The 21,926-nt window shown below is 36.2% G+C and overlaps 2 protein-coding genes across 2 annotated transcripts; one reads left to right on the forward strand and one right to left on the reverse strand.

The window, feature by feature from the left end:
• The first annotated feature begins 1,512 nt into the window (after positions 1–1,512).
• LOC126830029 (E3 ubiquitin-protein ligase Midline-1-like) lies at positions 1,513–6,488 on the forward strand. The gene has a single exon (XM_050560245.2). The coding sequence runs from the start codon at positions 1,931–1,933 to the stop codon at positions 3,518–3,520; it is 1,590 nt and encodes a 529-aa protein (XP_050416202.1). The 5' UTR covers positions 1,513–1,930; the 3' UTR covers positions 3,521–6,488.
• A 700-nt stretch (positions 6,489–7,188) lies between these two features.
• Positions 7,189–21,657, reverse strand: LOC126830038 (sushi, nidogen and EGF-like domain-containing protein 1). The gene is made up of 11 exons (XM_050560254.2): positions 21,343–21,657; positions 16,132–16,230; positions 15,545–15,643; positions 14,674–14,772; positions 14,426–14,503; positions 13,664–13,741; positions 12,510–12,563; positions 11,901–11,969; positions 11,522–11,608; positions 9,327–9,386; positions 7,189–7,419 (listed from the first exon to the last, which is right to left on the reverse strand). Exons 1-11 carry the CDS (start codon positions 21,503–21,505, stop codon positions 7,385–7,387), a joined length of 921 nt encoding a protein of 306 aa, XP_050416211.1. The 5' UTR covers positions 21,506–21,657; the 3' UTR covers positions 7,189–7,384.
• Between the last annotated feature and the right edge of the window lie 269 nt (positions 21,658–21,926).

Raw genomic sequence — 21,926 nt, forward strand, 5'->3', positions numbered from 1 at the left:
AAACTTGTCTGAATACAAACTTGTGACAAACACCATCAACAAGACCCTGTCGGCGAGTTCAGCTAAATCCAAAACCCCGACTGCCCCAGTCAGAATCTTCCTTCCTTTCAACGGCAAAGTCTCCTACCAAATCAAACGGCTACTAATGCAACAACCAGAAATAGATGTAACTTTCACAAAAAGCAACAGCACTAAAGATATATTAAGAGCCAATGGTAAGCAAAATCCTACACAACTACCACAACCAAAGGGATGTGTTTATCAAATAGTATGCAATTGTGGGATTGCATACATCGGGGAGACAAAGCGACCATTAAATAAAAGGATAGATGACTACAAGTCGAAAGCAGCAACCAACAACTCAGCTCTAGCTGAACATTTGAACTCCAACCCTCGCCACAGAGTCCAATGGTCCAACGTAAAACCATTATGCAAGAATATAAGCAACAAGAGAACGCGCCGATTGCATGAAGCCATTCAAATACGACGACACAAACCAACGATGAACAGAGATCAAGGATTGTTCCTCCCCAGGGCGTATGATATTCTTATCACGTAATCAAAGTCTAAGCATAATTATTTTTTAATCATATTTAATACTTATCAATATTCCAGTAACAATTTTAAGTTTGTAATAACCATCATAATTTGCAAAAATGATAATTAATAATTCCCAACTATTTTTGCTTTTCAGGCCTGCTGTTATTGTAATTTAATGCACACAGTAGTTCTAATCCTGCCTTTCTTCATCACTATAACATCCAGTGAAGTACTACTCAATATTTTAAATTGTCAGCCTTCAGGGGACTATTGATCATTTGTGCAGTCATTGTTCTAAGGGTTTTTCGTATATCAGTAGAATCACTCGCATCAACATGCACATATCAATTATTTTTTGTCATAATACCAATCAAATCTCATCTTCTTGGGATGTTGTCATTATTAAAACCTATCAAATCGTTGTAAATACTCCACAACAATCGATTCATTTATCATTTGTGTTTATTTCAGTGAAAGGGGTCGTTGATAACATTTTATCAAATTTCATTTTCTTTCAACGTTTGTATTATTAAAACCCACTAATCATTGTGTATACTCCACAACAACTTATCCATTAATCAATTAGTCAATTTTTAGGTTAATTGGTATTATTGCTAATTAGCGTTTAATTAAATCAGATTACCTTTAGGTACACGTAAATAAGGGAGATCCCTGGTTTGTCAGCATTAACTAAGCATTGTTGTGTACATGTATAATAAATTGTCCCGTCAAATTTTCATTTTTTATCATAGCTTGATAATGACTAGAGAAGCCTAGTCGAAACGTCGCTCAGTTAGTAATTGTATTCCATAGAATTGTGACCTGTATTGTCTGAATACACTGGAGTCTTATAAAAAAACAGTGTGTTAACCTTTGCGTAACGAATAACATTCTTGGTAATTGATGAATTACTTGGTATTAATATTGAAAGTACAATTCTAGGAAATATTTGAACAGGTCTGGGCATGTCTATACACTAGACAGTATATTTAGAGGTTAGATAAAGACAGTTCACTCACGGGATTCTTGGGGGATTCAGGTGTTGGATATTTTTTTAGTGCTATTCGTGTTAAAAGACATGAAATATAGAAGTGGCGTTGTAATTTATACCTTTTGGGAATTAAGGGAACGGTGAAAAGGATCGTGGATATTTTGTTCCGCAGGTTGGCAACGTTCAACCATATATCTTCGCGAGCTACAAAATACATGTCATAAGTTGAACTAGATTTTATACAACAGTTATTGTTCCTTTTTGACAATCGACTGACATGTATTTTGCTACTCATTGTGTAAGATAGAATTCGAATCAACTGTTCAACAAACTCATTATTGGAAATATTGAATTCTGTATTTAAGAAGTGTCTCATTTTAATGGTAGTAAATATTCAACATGGAGGATCAGGAAGATAACTGTAGTATCTGTTTAAACATCTTCACAGAACCCAAAACTATCGATTGTGGACATAGATTTTGTGGAGACTGTCTGGAGGATTATTATACCAAGAAATGTTCTAAAAGCAAAAACTTTCCCTGCCCACTCTGTCGGCATAATGTGGGTGTTCCTGTAGGAGGCATCAAAATGTTTCCGTCGACAAATTCCAAAAAAAGAAAAATCGAACGAAAATCTGCGTCCAGTGTTTCCGGAATAGTAAGCCTTCCATCAACAAGTTGCAGTACTGAAGGGGAGGCAATGCATGTCGTGTCTGATCAAACTGAGAAGGTTATTTTATGCGATGCCTGTAAATCGTGTGATAACGAGATATATAAATGTATTGAATGTAATAAATATATGTGCTGTTCTTGTAAAAATACACACCATGACGTATTCTTTGCCGATCATCACGTGTTTATTGTACAGCATCAAGATAAACAGACACGTGAAAGGATAAGGCCTTGTACTCAACATACACTGGAAAAATTAGAATTGTATTGTAAGGATTGTAGTGTGGCGGTCTGTAAAACATGTCTGACTCAAGCTCATCAAGACCATGATACGCTGGAAATATGTGACTACAGGGATGAAGTTGAACACGAATTGTTGAGCTTGAAAGGCGAACTGGAATCAAAAAGTTCTGAATTCGAAAAATATGTTGGTGAAGTCAAAAAGAAGATTAACTCAATGAATAAATCTGCTCAAACATCTTGTTCTAAAATTGATCAACATGTTAAAAACATCTGTGATGTCGTCTTCCAGAGAGGAGAAACGTTAAAGAAAGATTTGAAGAAAACGCTCCAAGAGGAAGAACAGAAGATGAAGAAGATCGTTGATGGTACAAAAGACATGATTGGTCGCATGGCTAAAATAGCGCAGAACATAACAGATATTTTGATTGGTGATTGTGTGTATGATATAGTAGACGTGTTAACTATGATGAGACGCCAACGAGATGAATTGGAATCACGTGACCTGGTTAGCTTGCATGACGTCACAAGTAAACATCACACCATGGCCATGGGGGTAAATTATGACTCTCTTTTTAATATTGTTGGGGAGTTCCGGGTCGCAAGACAGACGACGACTACGTTGAAGCACGGTTTTAATTATGGTGTATTGAAAGATAGGGATGACTATGATAGGCCTACTGTGAACAATAAGGAGAACGAATGGGTTTATGGTCCCGCCTTCAAATTACAAGATTGTTCCTTGTATATCAGAGTAAAATCACATTCTGACAAAACTAACACTACTTTTGTTTTCGGAAATACAGAAACCCCTAATGATTACGTTGATGTTGGTTTGTATGTTGATGTTGGAGATAGTATAAATAAGTCTAGCATTCAAAGTTTTACAGTTAAAGCTGACATGAAGTTGATCTATGTGGATAGTGGGTCCAAACACAAAGAGGCAAAGACTTATCCTTCCACTCAGACATTTACATCGTCAATTGGTGTACTGACCTGGAATAAGGTTGGGTTTTATCGTGGAAGTAATATAGAGTGTACCGCTACAGTTGATATAACCATGACCACAGTTATATAATTAGACTTTGGAGACCATACTACTATGGAAGTAGTATAGCTTGTTTAGTTGATATAACCATGACCACGGTTATATAATTAGACATGGGAGACCATGCATTAGATAAAGTGCAAAACTATAGGACACATGTTCAGGACACCCGTCAGTCTAATATATCAGATAATCAAGGATGTGTATATATGTATATATCCAGGGTAACACAAAGTACATGCCTGAGGTAGGGTGAACCGTGTAGTGAAAATTTTCCCTACAGAAAGATAAGACTCGATACGGCGAATGTGCACGCTTCAGTGGCTTGTCTCGAAGTGATTTCTGACTAATCACGCAGTATGATAATACTCAGAGCTAGAGTCTAGAAACTATAAATAGCCATCGCACGTGCAATTCTCTACACATCTATCAACTACTACAGCCGTATAAATCTATTGTTGACGATTCTGAATAGCAGTAATATTTAGCGTTTTGGTTATTACAGCAGCTTTAGAAATTACGTTCTTTTTATTTTTTAAATTGCTTTATCATTAACTGTACCGTTAGGAGCGGCATCTTTTGGTTTAGTACAAATAATATCTCTGAAACACTTGCGTTAGGCAAGAACATGATACTAGCAGTAGTTTCATTTTACTTTTACAAGGTTCTTAAAACAATTGTTGAGTTGTCTAACGTGCTTTCTGTTATGTTTCGTAAAAAAGTAGTCTTAATTATCACAGCCTGTCAAACAGACGTAGAATGGTCGGTAGACTGGTTAAGCGAGACTAATTTCAAAATAAGGGCACGTAACCTATTTTTTACTCACAAGTGCCCAGATGTTATGGCCGACACCCGTAACCATCTTTCAGTGTATTATTTATGGATGGTTAAATGGTCATAGCTTATTAAGTACAACATGACCGTTTATTTAGTGACTTTAAATGTTTGAAACTGATTTAAGGCTTGGTATATATATAAATATTGTGGTGTAATTGTCGAGATAATTGGATATATTTATTTATGGTGGGTTACCCTACCAGAGAAAACCGCTGGAACCCATGGACATAACTAATATCCACCTCAGAAGAATCATGAATTCCACAAGAACGACGATCACCACACCCAAGGTAGACCTTAGCCAACGAAAGTGCAGTTTTGTAGAAAAAAAAGTTTATTAAATGCCAAAACATTTTTTTCGGATTTGGTTTTTACTTTATAAGTTTACGTAGTTATTACTGTACTGAGATGTATCAATATTAAGGTATATAAAATTATGACACATGCTAATATACATTATTACAAAGATATATCTTATAAACCTAATTGTCGCCGCCCCTGTCCGTCCGCTCGTCCACAATTGTTTGTGGACACTCTACAGGTCACAATTCTTATCCGATTTTGACGAAACTTGAAATATAGGATTATCTCCAAAAGACCTCGGTTGCTTTCGATATTGGCATGTATCGGATCGAAACTTCATGGATTATGGCCCCTCTGTAGAGGTCACAATTCTCATCTGATTTTGATGAAACTTGACATGCATGTTTATAACTAAAAGATCTTGGTCCCTTTCGATATTTGCGCATATCGGATCGTAACTTCCTGAATTATGGCCCATGATTGTATGAAAAATCACGTTTTAAACACTCTAGAGGTTACAATTCGTATCTAATTTAAAAAAAAACCCGTTTGAATATATCACCGTTACACCCTAATGATTGTTGAGTTCAAATTTCGTGAAAATCGGACCAAAACTGCCGGACAAAATGACCGCCCTCGTAAAAGTACGGTATATCAAGGTTGTGGACTCTCTAGAGGTTACAATTTTCACCCGATTTTGATGAAACTTGAAATGCATGTTTATAACCCACAGATCTTGATATTTGCGCATATCGGATCGTAACTTCCTGGATTATGCCCCTTGACTGTACAAAATTTAGAGGTCACAATTTTTATCCGATTTAAAAAAAACGTGTGAATATATCACCGTTACACACTAAGATCTTGGTTCCTTTTGATCATCGCGCATATCCGAACGGAACTTCCTGGATTATGGCCCCTGATTGTTCGAAAAAACTCATTTTTAGCTTGCGGATTCTCTAGAGGTCACAATTTCTTTCCTATTTTAAAAAAAAACGTTTAAATATATCCCTATTCCACCATAATGAAGGTTGAATTCGAATTTCGGGAAAATTGAAATGTAACTGCTTAAGAAAATGGGCGCTCTTGGATGAAACTGAAATGTATGTTCATATCCCAAAGATCTCGGTTCCTTTCGATATTCGCGCATATCGGACTATATCTTCCTGGATTATGGACCCTGATTGTACAAATATTTACATTATTTTTCTTTTAGCTCGTTCTCTGTCCATCTCTTGCAGGGCGTATCTTGCATGGCAACCGCTTGTTTACCTCTAAACTTAACACTGACTCACTGTTTGGACCTCTATCAAATTTGTAACATTATCTTGGCTTTTAATTGCTCAAGTGAAGTGAATCCAACACTAGTGTAACACGATAGTGTTTCTCAGCTCATGGAAGTTTTCCTATTTTTTAACATGGGATCCTATAAGACACTAGCTCTATCCCCAAGGGGTTAACATTTTATCTTGGTCAAAAGTAAGATATAAAGTGTTATCTAATTTACATAAAATGTTGTAATTTGTTTGTCTAATATCATTATTCAATGTTACAAGTCCTTCAATATTTATACAAATCACACAAAAACTGATATTTGTTGGGACCCCTTCTTTAGAAATAAGCCAAGATATTATCGAAGCATGATAAGTAGAAGCCGTGTTTGAATTTATTTCGATTAACATTAATGTTGTCTAGAGACTATTTTGTAATTTTATCGTTCAATGAAAATAAAGCTGTAATTATCTCCCTTTTTGGTTACACTAGTGTTATATTATGTCATAACAATTTACTCCAACACTACATTTGACATAACCCATTGTCTGCTGCACAAGGGCAACCAGAAGCTGTACCCAATTAACACTATGTCAGCATGCAAGTACATGTGAGCATATAACTAAATTATCTCCTATGAAGTCACCAAAATTTGCTAAATCAACCTTTTTGTAAAGAAAGATGATTTGTGTCCTAAAGGTTTCCCAGCCCTACCCCAGCCAGTGAATTGATACTTTCCACTCCATTCCATTTGTCACTGCCGCAGGGAGTGTAGATGACAAAAAAAACTCTTAAGGATAGACTGTACATATTGTTTTCCCAAGGATAAATAGCCTCCTGAAAAAGTCATTCTTCCAGGTGGTCTGATCCCTACAAAATCATACACGAGCTATGTCCTTTCCTTCCCATCATTTATCGTGCCAACGAAAAAGTCTGATTTTAACCTAAATTGACATATTTGGCACCAGGAACGCTAAAAATACGAAATACTAATGTGATACGAGTTGGTTGATTTGTGTAAATCATTACATTGCCATCTTTATGTGTCTTGAAGGATAGTTTTGGGTGGATCGGGGTGGATTTAAGCAAATCGTGTCACTTTAAAAATGTAATGTTCCTGACGAATCGGGATAAAGCGGTGTACTATGAGGGAAGCTTTGCCCGGGTACCGGCTTTTCCGTCTACTCATCGCCGATTTGATGTTAACGAAGTAAAGAAGATATGAATGACTGACAAAACACAGCAACACGACGTTAACAAAATAAACAACAAACAAATTATTTTTCAATCTAGGTTACATTTTAATATATTGTAGTTGCTTTGAATGAATATATTGTAATTCTTGGTGAAGGTGAACATATTGTTAGCTTCGATTATTTGAAAGAAATGGTTAAATTATTACAATATATTTTACTATTATATTAGTATGGTAAAGAGTGTTGTTCACTGTTCATTGGTATAGTATAACATAAACTAGCTTGACTACACCTGACAAAATGATTCTCCACATTTAACATCTGAAAAATACAAAACATGGTTTATATATTATCAATAAACAAGCCGCCATACGCCTTTTAGGAAACTCTTTCCATCGAAAAGCTGAGCCTTAAATTGGAAATGAAATGAAATGAAATGGGGTTTAACGTCCTACTGTTCTGCTCCTAACCTGGGCTAATGAAGACGGGCCTTAAATTGGACTTACAAGAAAATCAGATTCGTGGGAAATGAAATGGGGTTTAACGTCCTACTGTTCTGCTCCTAAACTGGGCTAATGAAGACGGGCATACGTCATACAGTGTGCTATGATGGAAATTTTGCCCGGGCAGCGGCGCTACGGCCTACTTTTATATCGAATTCAAACTGCCAAGGGATCTTTTACGTGCACGCCAATATGTACACGGGGCCTCGGTTTTTCGTCCCATCCGAGCAAGTAGACAGCCGGCCTTGTCAGGCCCTCCGTCCTGCATCACTGACAAGGGGAAACCACGCCGGAAAATCTGGATGAACTTTCTCGGACAATGCAGGGATCGAACACCCGACCTCCAGGCTAGCGAGCCAGCGCCTTACCCGCTTAGCCACATGATCCCAAGATTCGTGGGAAAAGCAATATGTTTTACATTATCAATTTAATGGATTGAAACAGGTGTTTGACGATGCCCTCTGGTGTTGATCAGAGAGTTTATGTATGAGATATTCACAAGACATGTTATTACGTCATTTTGTCCAAGCGTTATCATCTCTCATACAAAGTTTTGCAGAAATCAAACTTTTGTTGTTTATGTAATAGCTAACAACCATTGTGAAGTAAATTAAAATAAGGAGTATTATTAGGTAAGGTTAACCTTATGACCAGTTCTTATGCCAACCTATCCAGACTATTATTCGTAGAATATTTGTCTGAATGATAGAGACTACTTAAAAGTCTCTCTAATTTGAGTTTTGAGTTTACTACATGTAAAACACGATAACACGATTCTGCGCTGTCTTATACTAAAATTACAACCTGATTAAAACACAGATCCCATTTTGTTTCGTTTTTTATACTTCAAAATTTCGTTTTTACTTGTCTTTTTTTGCGCTATCTTATACTTAAATTCTGATTGAAAGCCATATCCTATTTCGTTTCGTTTTAAATAGTTCAAAATTTCGTTTTACTTGTCTTTGCTACACTAAGATCTGGAAGAGTTGTCATATTACTGGCGTTCTGGTTGAAGTGAGGGATTAGTCAATGCAACGGCCTGTTACGACGAGCTCTAGGTGTGCGATGCACGGAACTATGGGTAAACCACTAGATACATCAACGCTGATTGATTAATCAATGTCTGACGTCATAGGGTCAAAAGCCACTAGTTAAACCCCTGAAGCGACCTTCCAGTACAACCGGTCAAATCGTCATGTAGTGTAGGCTATCGAAAGTATAAAAAACGAAACGAAATATAGATCTGTATTTTAATCAGATTGACTAAACGCCTCTTCCGATTTTCAACATTTTTGTCATTATTTCTGCCATTTTGAATCCCCCCAACCACCCCTCACTCACTCACTATGATATTGTGTACCAAGTACATTAAATTAATGAATGTTTAAAGAAATAACAGACAGTGTAAACTTATAGTACACCATATTAGGCGATTAATTGGGGGAATATACGTGAAATGTTCGTGTTCTGCTCCGACTGGTCTAATGAAGACGGGAATACGCCATACAGTGTGCTATGAGAGAAAATTTTGCACCGACAGCGGCGCTACGGCCTAGTCTTATATCGAATTCCAACTGCCAAGAGATCTTTTACGTGCACGCCAATGTGTACACGGGTCCTCGTCCCATCCGAACGACGAGTGTATGTACGTACTCAAAGTCAAACGTGTTTAAATCAGGAAATTTTGATGGGTGATTATAAATAGAATAGTGATTATATATTTACATGCACAGTATCCACCAATGCAGGGTCTACCAAAACACTCTATGTCTTCAACACATGGTACTATAAAAAAGTAATATTATCATGCTTTATTTCAACGAGAGAGAGAGAGAGAGGGAGAGAGAGAGAGAGAGTTTTACGTCCACTCGACGCAAACTAGGTAATTTCGGGACGTAGTTTTCATATTTCTTTATTTAGCAGTGGGAGGAAACAAGATGAGCCGGAGAAAACCCACAAGGTTGGACAGGCGAACCTACTCCTTGTCATGTACAAGCGGGGAATCCAAACCACGCCACCTGACTGAATGACAAATCTTATGATCTACCCCCCACCCCCGCCCCCACACACACTTTGATTAGAACACGGTGTTCTTTTATAATGTTTATTATGGACCTTACAATGTTAGTCTCAACAGACAGATAATATTTGATATAATATATGAAACAGGCTCATATCCCCGACAGTTGTATTCATCACAGATTTACAGATTTCTAGAAATGTTATCTTTAGAATAAATAAATACATTGGCGTTATATAACTGACCCATTGTCTATAACAAATATAAATACACCAGTTTTGTAGAAATGATCCACTGTCTATAACATATATCAATACATCGGGTTTATATAAATGACTATAACTACTGAGCGCCATGGAAAACGCATCACTTTTTTTCCCAAATATTTTATTACTAGGTGGTTTTGTATGTATAATATTATGCAATACTATGAACTATTGTTTCACCCAATGCTCCCAAACGCAAAAAATATCGGCCCGTGTGCACAAAAAAAAAATTGCACGAGATGCACATGAAAAACCCAATATTCGCGTGCAGCATTGTGTGTGAGCCCTTTAAAAGCATGTGCAGTACATGACCTGTGAAACGTCAATCTGTCGTAATTTGTTGTTGGACGTGTGATGGAATCGAGCTAGAGATGCCGAGACTTACTGAAAATCAACGGAATGAAGCCATGGGAATGTCCCGGGCTGGCATGTCTACACGTACTATTGCCAGACACTTCAATTGTCATCAGTCCACTATTGTAAGGTTGGTGGAACGTGTTCGAGTTACTGGATCAACACGTGTCCGTCAACGTCCTGGTCCACAACGCTTTACAACCCAGGCTCAAGACCGCTACATCCGGGTCACTCATCTGCGTGACAGATTCCGCCCAGCGACTCGAACAGGTGCAGCAGTCGTCGGAAGACAAGGACCAGTAAGTGCCAACACCGTAAGACGTCGTCTAAGAGAAGTAGGACTCCGTGCACGACGACCTTATGTTGGAGCTATCCTCAGGGATCATCACCGTCAGCGGCGTTTGATATGGGCCTAAGGACACCAGACATGGAGAAGAGTAGACTGGCAAAGTGTGCTCTTCAGTGATGAGAGTCGCTTTCATCTTTATCACGCTGATGGCCGTCAACGTGTGTGGAGACGTCTTGGGAACGTCTTGCAGACTGCTGCGTCTTCGAAACGAATCGATGGGGTGGGGGAAGTGTAATGGTGTGGGGAGGCTTCACATTTCATCACCGGAACGCCCTACACATTTGCAGGGGTCGCGTTAATGCTGTAGCCTACCGTGATGATGTCTTGCAACCAATTGTTGTTCCGATGTTTCGAGCGCACCCACAACTTCAGCACTTCCAACAGGATAATGTACGTCCGCATACCGCCCGTTTTAGTATGGACTACCTGGCTGCTAACAACATAAATGTCTTGGACTGGCCAGCCATGTCTCCGGACATGGCACCGATAGAACATGTATGGGATGAGATCGGACGCCGTCTGTATCGGAGACCACAGATGCACACCATTGCTGCTTTAGAAGCTGCTCTTGTCCAAGAATGGAACAATTTGCCCCAGGCCTTCTTTCAAACATTGGTAAATTCCATGCGACGTCGCTGCACAGCGTGCGTAAGAGCCCGTGGAGGACACACGCGCTACTGACATCTGTGTCGTACTTTTGGTTTTGACCCCTCTGACTTTGTACCGTTGATTACAGATTAAACATCCATAAGTGTACAAATGTGTTGTTATTGATGTGTTCCCATTTGAATATTGTTCACAATAAGAAGCAAAATAAATAAGATATGTTTACAGGATCATTTTGTTATACGAAAAACTAAGTGATGCGTTTTCCATGGCGCTCAGTATATGTGAATGCCCCACTGTCTATAATATTATAAATCATATTTACCGAGACAAACGCCATCTGAACAAGTGCCAGTAGAACCAAATATGGAGCAAGTGTTACCATATGGCTGTCCACCACACGTCATCACAACTAGAATATAAATAATTTACAATATATAACTGTGTTTAAGACAATCTGAATGACAGACTCACAAAAAGCTAGCCGCCATTTAATTTTCGTACTTCATAAGATAAAATGGTAACATGATATTGACAAAGTACAAAATCTGACAAATCATCCAACATAGGAGAGTGTTACCAGGTGTTCCTCTTGTTACTGTATTTAAGTATATCCTGCTATGCGCATTTGAATGATCAAGTAGAACAGTATTATTAATAGAAATAGACGTTTTATGAATTACATATATCTATATTATACTTACCACGACACGTGTCATTTAAACATTTAGTAGAACCACTTGGACAGAATTTACCCTCCCCACATGGATCACCTTAAATAATTGAACTATTAGAGTGACGGACGCTATTACAATACTTGTGGTTTATTTACAGTTTCTCTTACCTGGGCTTAAACATGAATACAGCTATATATAGTTTTCTTTGCGTTGTTACATTGATGATAACAGTCCAGTTTTCATAGATATTAAATAATCGGTGTATATCGTCAGTCATTTGAGAGAGAGAGAGAGAGGGGGGGGGGGGGGGGGGGTAACGTTCACTTGACACAAACTAGGTCATTTCGGGACTAACATATGGTTCAATTTTATTTCAATAAGTCGCTTGCACGTAGGGGTCTTTAGCAGTTGGAGGAAACCGGGGGACTCGGAGAAAACTCGCGAGGTTGGACATACGACCCTACTTCTTGTCACGTACCACCGGGGAATCGAAACGACTCCCATTCGGCCATCCAACCCCCTCGTCATTCATTTGATAATATAATTCCCAACATGCCAAAATGAACTGGTTATATGAATGTAGCTGAAATACATATTGCGAAATAATATTATAATTTAGTAAAACAAACAACATACCCAAAGCGCCACAATCAATACGTACGTGATCTAATATTTTACCACAATTTTGACCTGAAATATAAAACATGCATATAATATAAATGGAACGCCAAATTAAATAGGCATTGGTTAAGATTAGATAAAGAGATGACAGTTTTCGCTAAAATAAAAAATGAAAACAGAATATGCTGAAAATTGCTTCACTCTAAACCGAGACATTAGCGATTCAATTTTAGGCTAGCCTCGATCGTCATTACTGCCGTTGGTACGATAATAAACAAAGTCTCTATTATTCATTTTTACGTTAAATCATCCATCACAACCCGTATTCAAATCCATTAAATACCACAGGCATCAAGAGTTGATTATGGTTTTGATAATTTAGTTAAGGTATAATTAATAATTTAGATAACATTTACGGCCTAAAAAAGACCTGCAATAGGCATTTACATAACGGTAAACCTCTTGTTGTGTTCTACATATTATAGACGAACACCCCCTTTTTAAAGACAGTATCGTGAAACTATTGTGCAATTTACTAAGACGTATTTAAAATATCAACAGGTCGTAAACCTTGTGAAATCAACAAGTCGTACAGTTCCATAATATATTTGGGAGCCACGGTGGCTAGGTGGTTAAGGCGCTGGCTCGCTAGCCTGGAGGTCGGGTGTTCGATCCCTGCATTGGCCGAGAAAGTTCATCCCGATTTTCCGACGTGGTTTCCCCTTGTCAGTGATGCAGGACGGAGGGCCTGACAAGGACAGCTGTCTAGTCCTTCGGATGAGACGAAAAACCGAGGTCCCGTGTAAACATTGGAATGCACGTAAAAGATCCCTTGGCAGTTGGAATTCGATATAAGAGTAGGCGATAGTGCCGCTGCCCGGGCAAAATTTCCCTCATAGCACACTGTATGGCGTATGCCCGTCTTCATTAGCCCAGTATAGGTGCAGAACAGTAGGACGTTAAACCCCATTTCATTTCATTTCATTTCATAATATATTTAAGATTTGTATGTAGTCTTGACAATGTTTGATGATATTTTTCATTCATTTTATTATAACTGATGATCTTTTGAACTTGAATTTAAATTTCAACTGTTTACATAGTTAAGGGAAATGGTCCAATGACACGATAATACATTAATCAACAGACTAGTTACATGTAATACTTACTTTTGTCAATAACACAAGTATCACCAACACAGACTTCGTCATTATTTGTATCACATATATTACCTCCACAGTCAGTGACTTAAAAATAAAACCACATCCAGGGAAAACAATTGACTAATTAGATATTTTAGTTGAGGTAAAATTATTTACGATATATTTATTTACCTATTTAGCCATTTAAAAAATGATTACTTGAAATAATTTAACAAAGTAATACACGGAATATGTCCAGTTCTTTTTTTTTTTTTTTGGCAAATCAATACAGAGATTATATAATGGAATATTAATTTTATCAGTAAGTTAGAGCATTATAGTTATTTGCGTGTTATGTGGATAATCCAGACTGGATTGGTTATATTATGTAGCATATTCCTAAAGCAACAACTGCGAGTTTTACAACATCTAGACGTTGCTTGCTTACTTCACAATTCCCTAACTTATAGCTATTTCATCTACAGACACGTGAGCAGTAGCGTCCAATCAGAGGTTGTGACATCGCGACCTCCACGGAAAGTTTGACATTGAATGAACTTTGAACTTTGCATCTCGATTATCATAGGTATACATTTTAGCTTGAAAGCGCGAGACTTGGTATTCGCGACGATCGAGGAATCTGATAGGCTCACAAGCTGAGCTTGTACCCAATCGAATTTAGTGCCGAAATATGCAGGGTATTGCGTGAAGGCCTTGATAAGATGTACGTAGTTAAAGCGAGATCAAGCCTTCTATTGAAGATGATTATGTAGCTTCTAGAAGACTTACCATTGGCGATACATCTTGGTAGTATACATATTCCTTGTCTATCGTCGTTATAACACTCTGTCCCGTTACAGACCCTCACTATAAAATAATTATAATATTGTTAATACCATAAATAAACACTTATTATTAGATATCATCAGTCATGTGATATATTCCCGATATGAGGTCTCTCATTCATGTTAATCACCACATCAGATCATGTGTTTCACCAGTAAGTAAAGTAGGTAATATACAGACCAAATACTTACTGTCACAATTAGCTCCACCAAAACCAGATATACAATTACAAACACCTTCACCTACACATTGTCCACCATTCAAGCATTCTACATTATCACATGGACTTACTGAAAAGCACAGTGATGTTTATCCTTAAAGTAGCTAAGTATCTAACTCAGTATCGTGCAAAGTATTCGACATTGAAAACACAAATTATTTGTCAATTTAAATCAACATTGATGTTGTGATCTTACCGGGAAAGGATGGGCTTCTGATATCCAATATTTAAGACAAAATAGACATTTTACCATCGGTACACGAATCGTGTACTATAATGCGTTTCAGTGCCATTTGTAACACGGGGCTCGAAGAACGGGTCATGTCAAACGGTGACACCTTATTCTTATCTGGAGAGCATGCGCAATAAATACTATCGGTGTAAACTGGAATAACCAGACGCCAGAGATTGCCATTCGATTGAGACTTCTGGCGTATTTCGCCGCACATAACTGATTTGAAATTAGATTAAAAACGGAAACGATTGAATGTAAATCAGTTTATATAAATTCATATCACATTATTATATGTGTTGCGATCCATTTGTGCCCTCTTCTAGGTCCACAATATTACCGATTCTCCTTTAAACCATGTGATTCACCAGCCGGTTAAGTGTTGACTCTAAAGACAAAAATCACAACAAATACTTACTCTTACACGTTGGTCCACTGAAACCAGACGTACAATTACAAACACCTTCACCTACACATTGTCCACCATTCAAGCATTCTACATTATCGCACGTACTTATCGAAAAACACAGTAATATTTATCCTTAAATCACGTGATTCACCAGCGGGTTAAGTGTTGACTCTAAAGACAAAAATAACAACAAATACTTACTGTTACACGTTGGTCCACTGAAACCAGATATACAATTACAAACACCTTCACCTACACATTGTCCACCATTCAAGCATTCTACATTATCACATGGACTTACTGAAAAACACAGTAATATTTATCCTTAAACCACGTGATTCGCCAGCGGGTAAAAGGTCTAAAGACAAAAATCACAACACAGGGGCGGATCCAGGAATTTTTGCAGGAGAGGCTTTGCCAGGTTCCTGTTAAGTAAATTTGACGGTTGACAATGCTTGATGCCACCATAGTCTCCAAATTATATAGGCATACATACACACTGAACTTTTTAAAGAGAGACGTCAATGTTTATTATGAATTAATAGGATCACATTGTGATACAATTTCATTGATGCAAAGCATTAATTGTGATAGCACATAATAATGTCTAAATAATTATCTCGAGCTTTGAATGCCCTTCTCATTCCACCATCTGATGATAAAGGACAAAACACATAACCGTGACACTTTTCTCATAAAAATTGTTGTTTTACATTTTTTATTCATCTGAGCAGGGGTGGGTGTGGACCTCCACCCCTTATGGATCCGCCGCTGTAACACATACTTACTGTTGCACGTTGGTCCATTGAAACCACATACACATTCGCAAACACCGTCTCCTACACATTGTCCACCATTCAAGCATTTTACATAATCACATGGATTGCCTGAAAAATAACACTGTAATATTTACACATTACAGTAATGCGTGATTTATATTTTTCGGAAAATATAAAATTTGTCACTGCTTAATTTACGTTAATATGCACTCGGATTAATTATTTAACATTTTAATCAAGGAATCAAAATTAAAATACTAACGCTAGATAATCTCCCGGCTTGGAACAGGCCCATCAATTTGTTTCACGGGCAAACAAAGGTGACAGAGCCTTGTTAAATACGAAGATAGATCGGTGTAATTTTCAATGCGTCATTTCTTTGTAAAGACTAAACGAAATTAAACCATGTTTAAGGGATTCAACAGCGCTAAACTCCACGCATAAATAATGGATAGACGTCAAAAATGGTCAATATATGAGAGACAGGACAACCATGCAAGGCGCTTTAAATAAATTAGAGATTCAAGTTACACAATATTCTAGTATGCAAGGGATTCTATGGCGCTAAAATCAAGCATACAGCCTTTAAATACAAGAACCCTCGAGGATAACATGAATGCTTTAAAGATAAATTCATAACGTGGAGATGTATCTCAAATACTGAGATCACCTAGGTCCCATGTATTCATTGAAAATCAACAAATGTCCCATTAAACCATGCGAAAAGGCATGGTTACACTTCATTATTAAACTAAAGGTGACAAATCTGGTGCCCGATATGTATACTAAATTACATGTACTCTGTAAACAATATTCATTTTTTAATTTGCCGAATTTCGTAGTTTAACACTTTTTTTCTGTTAATCGATGGTTTTGTTTGGAGAAATTGTGTTAAGAGTGTGAATTATTTCTTGAAATTACGTATTTTATGTATTTCTATGGGATATTCAGTATTAAACAGGAAGTTTCAGTGAAATTTAGGGACAAAATGTTTTATTCTCTTCTATAATGGACTTAATTCTGTTATTTTATGGAATAAACGGTGGAATGACCAGAAATTTCCGTGAAATTTAGGATGAAATATTTTATTCCATTCTGTAATGGACGTAATTCTGTTATTTTACGGGATAAACGGTGGAATGGCCAAGAATTTACGGATTATTTCTGTTTGCAACTGCAACAATAAGTAATCGGATACATTAATAATTCCTAATAATTATGATGTTATAGTATTCATTTCAATTAATTAACCATAATATGAAGAATCATATTTTGTAAATTTTGGTTTATTACATCTCATGTATATATAATTTCCATTATTTATAAGATCTATAAAGTGTATTGTTATTCATCATACGTTAATCAGATAGTAAGTATTTTCATAAATGTATAAAAATATGTTAATATAGGTTGTAACGTATAAAAATATGTGTATAGGTTGTAATATCTGGTAATCAAGCACGCTGAAATCCGGATAGTATTACCGATTGGCCAGTGTAATTCGGCAGAGTTTAGTTGAGATATTCCGTATTCTTATATTAGCGGAATGAGGATGCGTATAAAGATTGTCTGCGATATCACTTCGGTGGAAGCGGACATTAAATAAAGCTATTTCACACACGCGCGTGTAAAGTCAATGGTTAATTCAATGAAATTTTGATCACTTTCATTCTCAGGAAACAAACATTACCAGGATTTATTGTTCTGTATTTGAAAATGGAATTTATGTTAATTGAAGAAATTTCTGTAAATTACAAAAAAAAAAAAAAAAAATACGGAAAATTTTTCCTGGTAATTTTTTGTTTCCGGGCTTTCTTACATTTTTTTAAGGATTTTTTTGTTACAGTGTAGACTACAAAATATTTCCTCGGGCTTTGGCACTAAGATCAAGAGTGGCGGTGGAATCTATTATTTCAGTTCAGCAACCCAGTTCAATTCCCGGATGAGATACTGCCGACAATATTGCCACTCTTACAATTCACGACAGGTCTTATGCATATGTTGTCAAGATTGACCAGATGGAAGTTTCAATCTGGTGGACCGCGACTACTTAATAAAAAATATTAAACTAGTTTGGCTTCGGAGCAAAGTTTATCACTTGTATTAAGATATTGTATTCTAATATAAAAAGTTGCATAAAGTGCAATGGACATAATTTCACTTTTTTTGATGTTAAAAGGTCTTTCCGATAGGGCTGTCCGGTACGACCATTACGGTAGTTGATGAAGATTTGATTATCCAATGCTCCAAATATATCACGCTCTAGTATTGGGTGGAAAAATCAATATAGAAAGAAAAAGTAATTCTTGATATTGGAAATATTCATTCTGATTTAATAAGATAAATGATATAGATATTCCTAAAATAAGAATAGCACAAAGATTCTGTGTATATCTTTTGGTCAATAAGGAACGATGTGAAATGTCAAATTTGAAAGAAAGATTGACGAAGATAAAAACTGTATCAAATATTTGGTTACAACGTAAGTTAACCCTCATGGGAAAATTAGTCCTAATAAATACATTAATCTGGTCAAAATGATGGCTTCTTACATGTGTAACCTCAAGATTGTCACATAGTTTCAATGAACCAAGAAACCACTCAAAATTAAACATCATACAAGTATTGGGAAAATACAGAAAGGTGGTCATTTCCGTGGACCAAGAAACCACCCAAAATTAAATAATTCTACAATTATTGAGGAAAGACAGACGTGTGGTATTTATATTCCCGATTTGAGTCTTAACAAATATGCTTGGCGTTTAAAACTGCTAAATATTATGTAAGTAGGCCTAATGATCAGTTTATTTGGAACAAAACTATGACTTTATTTGTGTTTTCTTATAAAAACTTAAGATTTTTTTATCTTAAAGAATGAGAAATCAGAATTAAATTTTTTTTTTAAATTCTTTGTAGTATTATTAATAACATGGGATATTTTTTCGAGAAACTCGAATTATTGACGAGATTATGAAACATTTACTATTTTGTAATCAGAATTGAGAATTCAGTAGAAAAATTAAGAATAGTGATATTTTTTTTATTAAGAGTCAGATATTAGCTACCAAATAATTCCGGACCTCTATACACCCGAAACAAGAGCAGAAAAGGTCTTGGAATAGTTTTCAAATGTAAAACGCGCCAATTTAAACAATTATATAATAAGATCTTAGACAGTATCCCCATATATTGGGTAGAATTAATTTCTGCACCCGCTTTTGTAGAAGATGGGAATAAGTGAATTGATATTGAAATTAATGATAGAACTTAAAAGTTTTCTGAATTTAGTGTAAAACTTACTACGTTATTATGAGATTCAAGTGCTATATGAGATGTTGGCAAGAAAGTGGTTTTACCCTCTGCCAAAATAATTATAAATACGTATATTTATCATATAAACATGCTGATGCGAGAGAATTGGATTTAAAAATTATTCATATCTGGATTAAGAAAATAAAAGACAATCGCTGTCCTCTATGTAAAATTGAAGTTGAGAGAATTTCCCACATGTTATTAAATTATCCATATCATGAATATTTAGTTGAAATATTTCGAAAGTATTTCATCGCTATGAGGCCGTTGGGTTTCTTTGCCAAAGATCTAGAACAGTACTTCATGCTAGAAATACATAACCTAGTGTCTGATATAGAACCTTATTCTATCAATGTTATTCTATCCTTATGAAGATTATCTTTATACAAAAGGAGACATGTCTTTCTAGACGCTGGAATTATCATAAATTCTGACAAGATGTTTAAACTCTTAGTTAGGTATCAGCATATATTAAATTTTTTACAAAGAATACCAATTATTTCACCTATAACCGCGAAGATAGTATAATGCTTATGGGAACACTGTGGTACAGTATAGTGAAATTCCATGGTTATTATTATAGTATATTTTATACAATACATGGAAATAATAATGTACATCAATACTAATACTACTCTTTCTCTTTATACAATTGTTACAAGACTTTTTAATTAGAATTTAACCAATTAAATTACAGAAATCAATTAGAAATTAATAATTCAGATTATATATTACTGACATCAAGTAAAAATTAACCAACCAATTCATTATATATCACAGAAATCAATTAGTATGCATTTAACCAATCATATTTATGTAATATAATAAAAAAAATACCTTCTGCATAGCGCAAACATTTTGTTTCAAAGATCATGAAATAACAATGTATTAATTATAAAGACTTGGAGACCATTGATGGGTCTATTTGATATACTTTTAAACATTTGAGATACACCAGAACGTACGTACGAGCAAGAAAAATCGTGCTTCACAGATCCAAGCCCTGGCATGCCTTTCATTCAACCATCAGGACATTGATATGGTTGATCCTAGGTCAACTTTTGAGAATTCATTTCAAATAAGTATATTATATTAACCGCGTACTAATTCCTTCTATATCTAATTTCAAATGTTTCGTAAATATTTTAGGATTCCGCTCAACAGTAACATGTGAAAATTAAATTTAAGAAAGAAAAGAAAAAAAATACGAATGAAACACTAGCCAAGAGATTTAATGTTTAATGTTAATGATTAACCATGTTAGGACATACGGGGTGCACAGTACAACTTGTACTATATACAAATAAGCAGATAGACCTGTTCTAATCTATCTTATAAACATGTAACGGTAAATCTCTTTGATCTTTGGGGTATATTCTATGCCCGGAATAACTTGCGGTCTGAAAGTCGGGGGAGGCTTTGGATATATACAGGGAAATTTTTTGGGTTATTCTTCTGAAAGTTTTTCTGTAAACCTGTAACGGGTTATTCTTTCAGGGTAGGGTTTTTTTCCATAAGAAAACATGATATAAGGTTTTTCGTGTGGGAATTCTGGGTTATTCTCATCTTGCGTACATGTAAACATAGACCGTTTATAAGCAAGATAAATTCCTCGACTTCGGTTATGCTGGGGAAAGAAAGATATCAGAAAAAACCCTCGACAGAAAAACATCGGCCTACCGGCCTCGAATTTTCTTTCTCTCGGGTTATTTTCTTCAGTCTTTCTTTCCCCAGCATAACCTCAGTCTCGTGCTTTATCCTGCACATAATAACCCGAATGGGTAGCCCCGTCCCTTTGGAAAACAGCGACAAAATTACAAGGAACGGTTAGGATTGAATTAGAGTTAGGTTTATTGTAAATAATAAATATGATCTGAAAGACATCAAGTGCAAAATAGTAATACTTACTGGGGCAACATCGGCATAGACCAGATTGTTCAACTATATCACAGTGTACGGTTTGGAGGTTCAGTTTGGGCCTCGGAAAGTTCCACCATCTTCTGTTCTGTGCAATACAACTTACAACAGTAACAGCAACCACAAAATACACAAGAACGACAGAAGCATGCATGATTCAATTTGAAGTTAATCGCTACTGCGCTTTCTTTTAAAGTCAAGTGAGTTGCACCTACCTTCGATTTTAACGAGAAGATACGCAGCCACCACGGTCGATACACCGACTGAGAGGAGCTAAATATTACTATTGGTTGCGGGACTTACATAAGTGACTATTGATTAGACGCACCTTAATCATTATTCGTATAGTTCGTATAAAAGTCCCTAACTCAATATCATCCACAGTCTTCGACAATGAAAACACGACTTATTTGTCAATTTAAATCCACATTAATGTTGTTACATTACCGTGAAAAGATAGACTTCTGATATCCAATATTTAAGACACAGTAAATATTTTAAAATTGGCACACGAATCGCGTGTCAGACTGCTAAACAAATCCCAGGTCAGAATACTACCGGTATAGACTGGAATA

Source organism: Patella vulgata, chromosome 8, assembly GCF_932274485.2.
Source record: "Patella vulgata chromosome 8, xgPatVulg1.2, whole genome shotgun sequence".
NCBI lineage: Eukaryota > Metazoa > Mollusca > Gastropoda > Patellidae > Patella > Patella vulgata.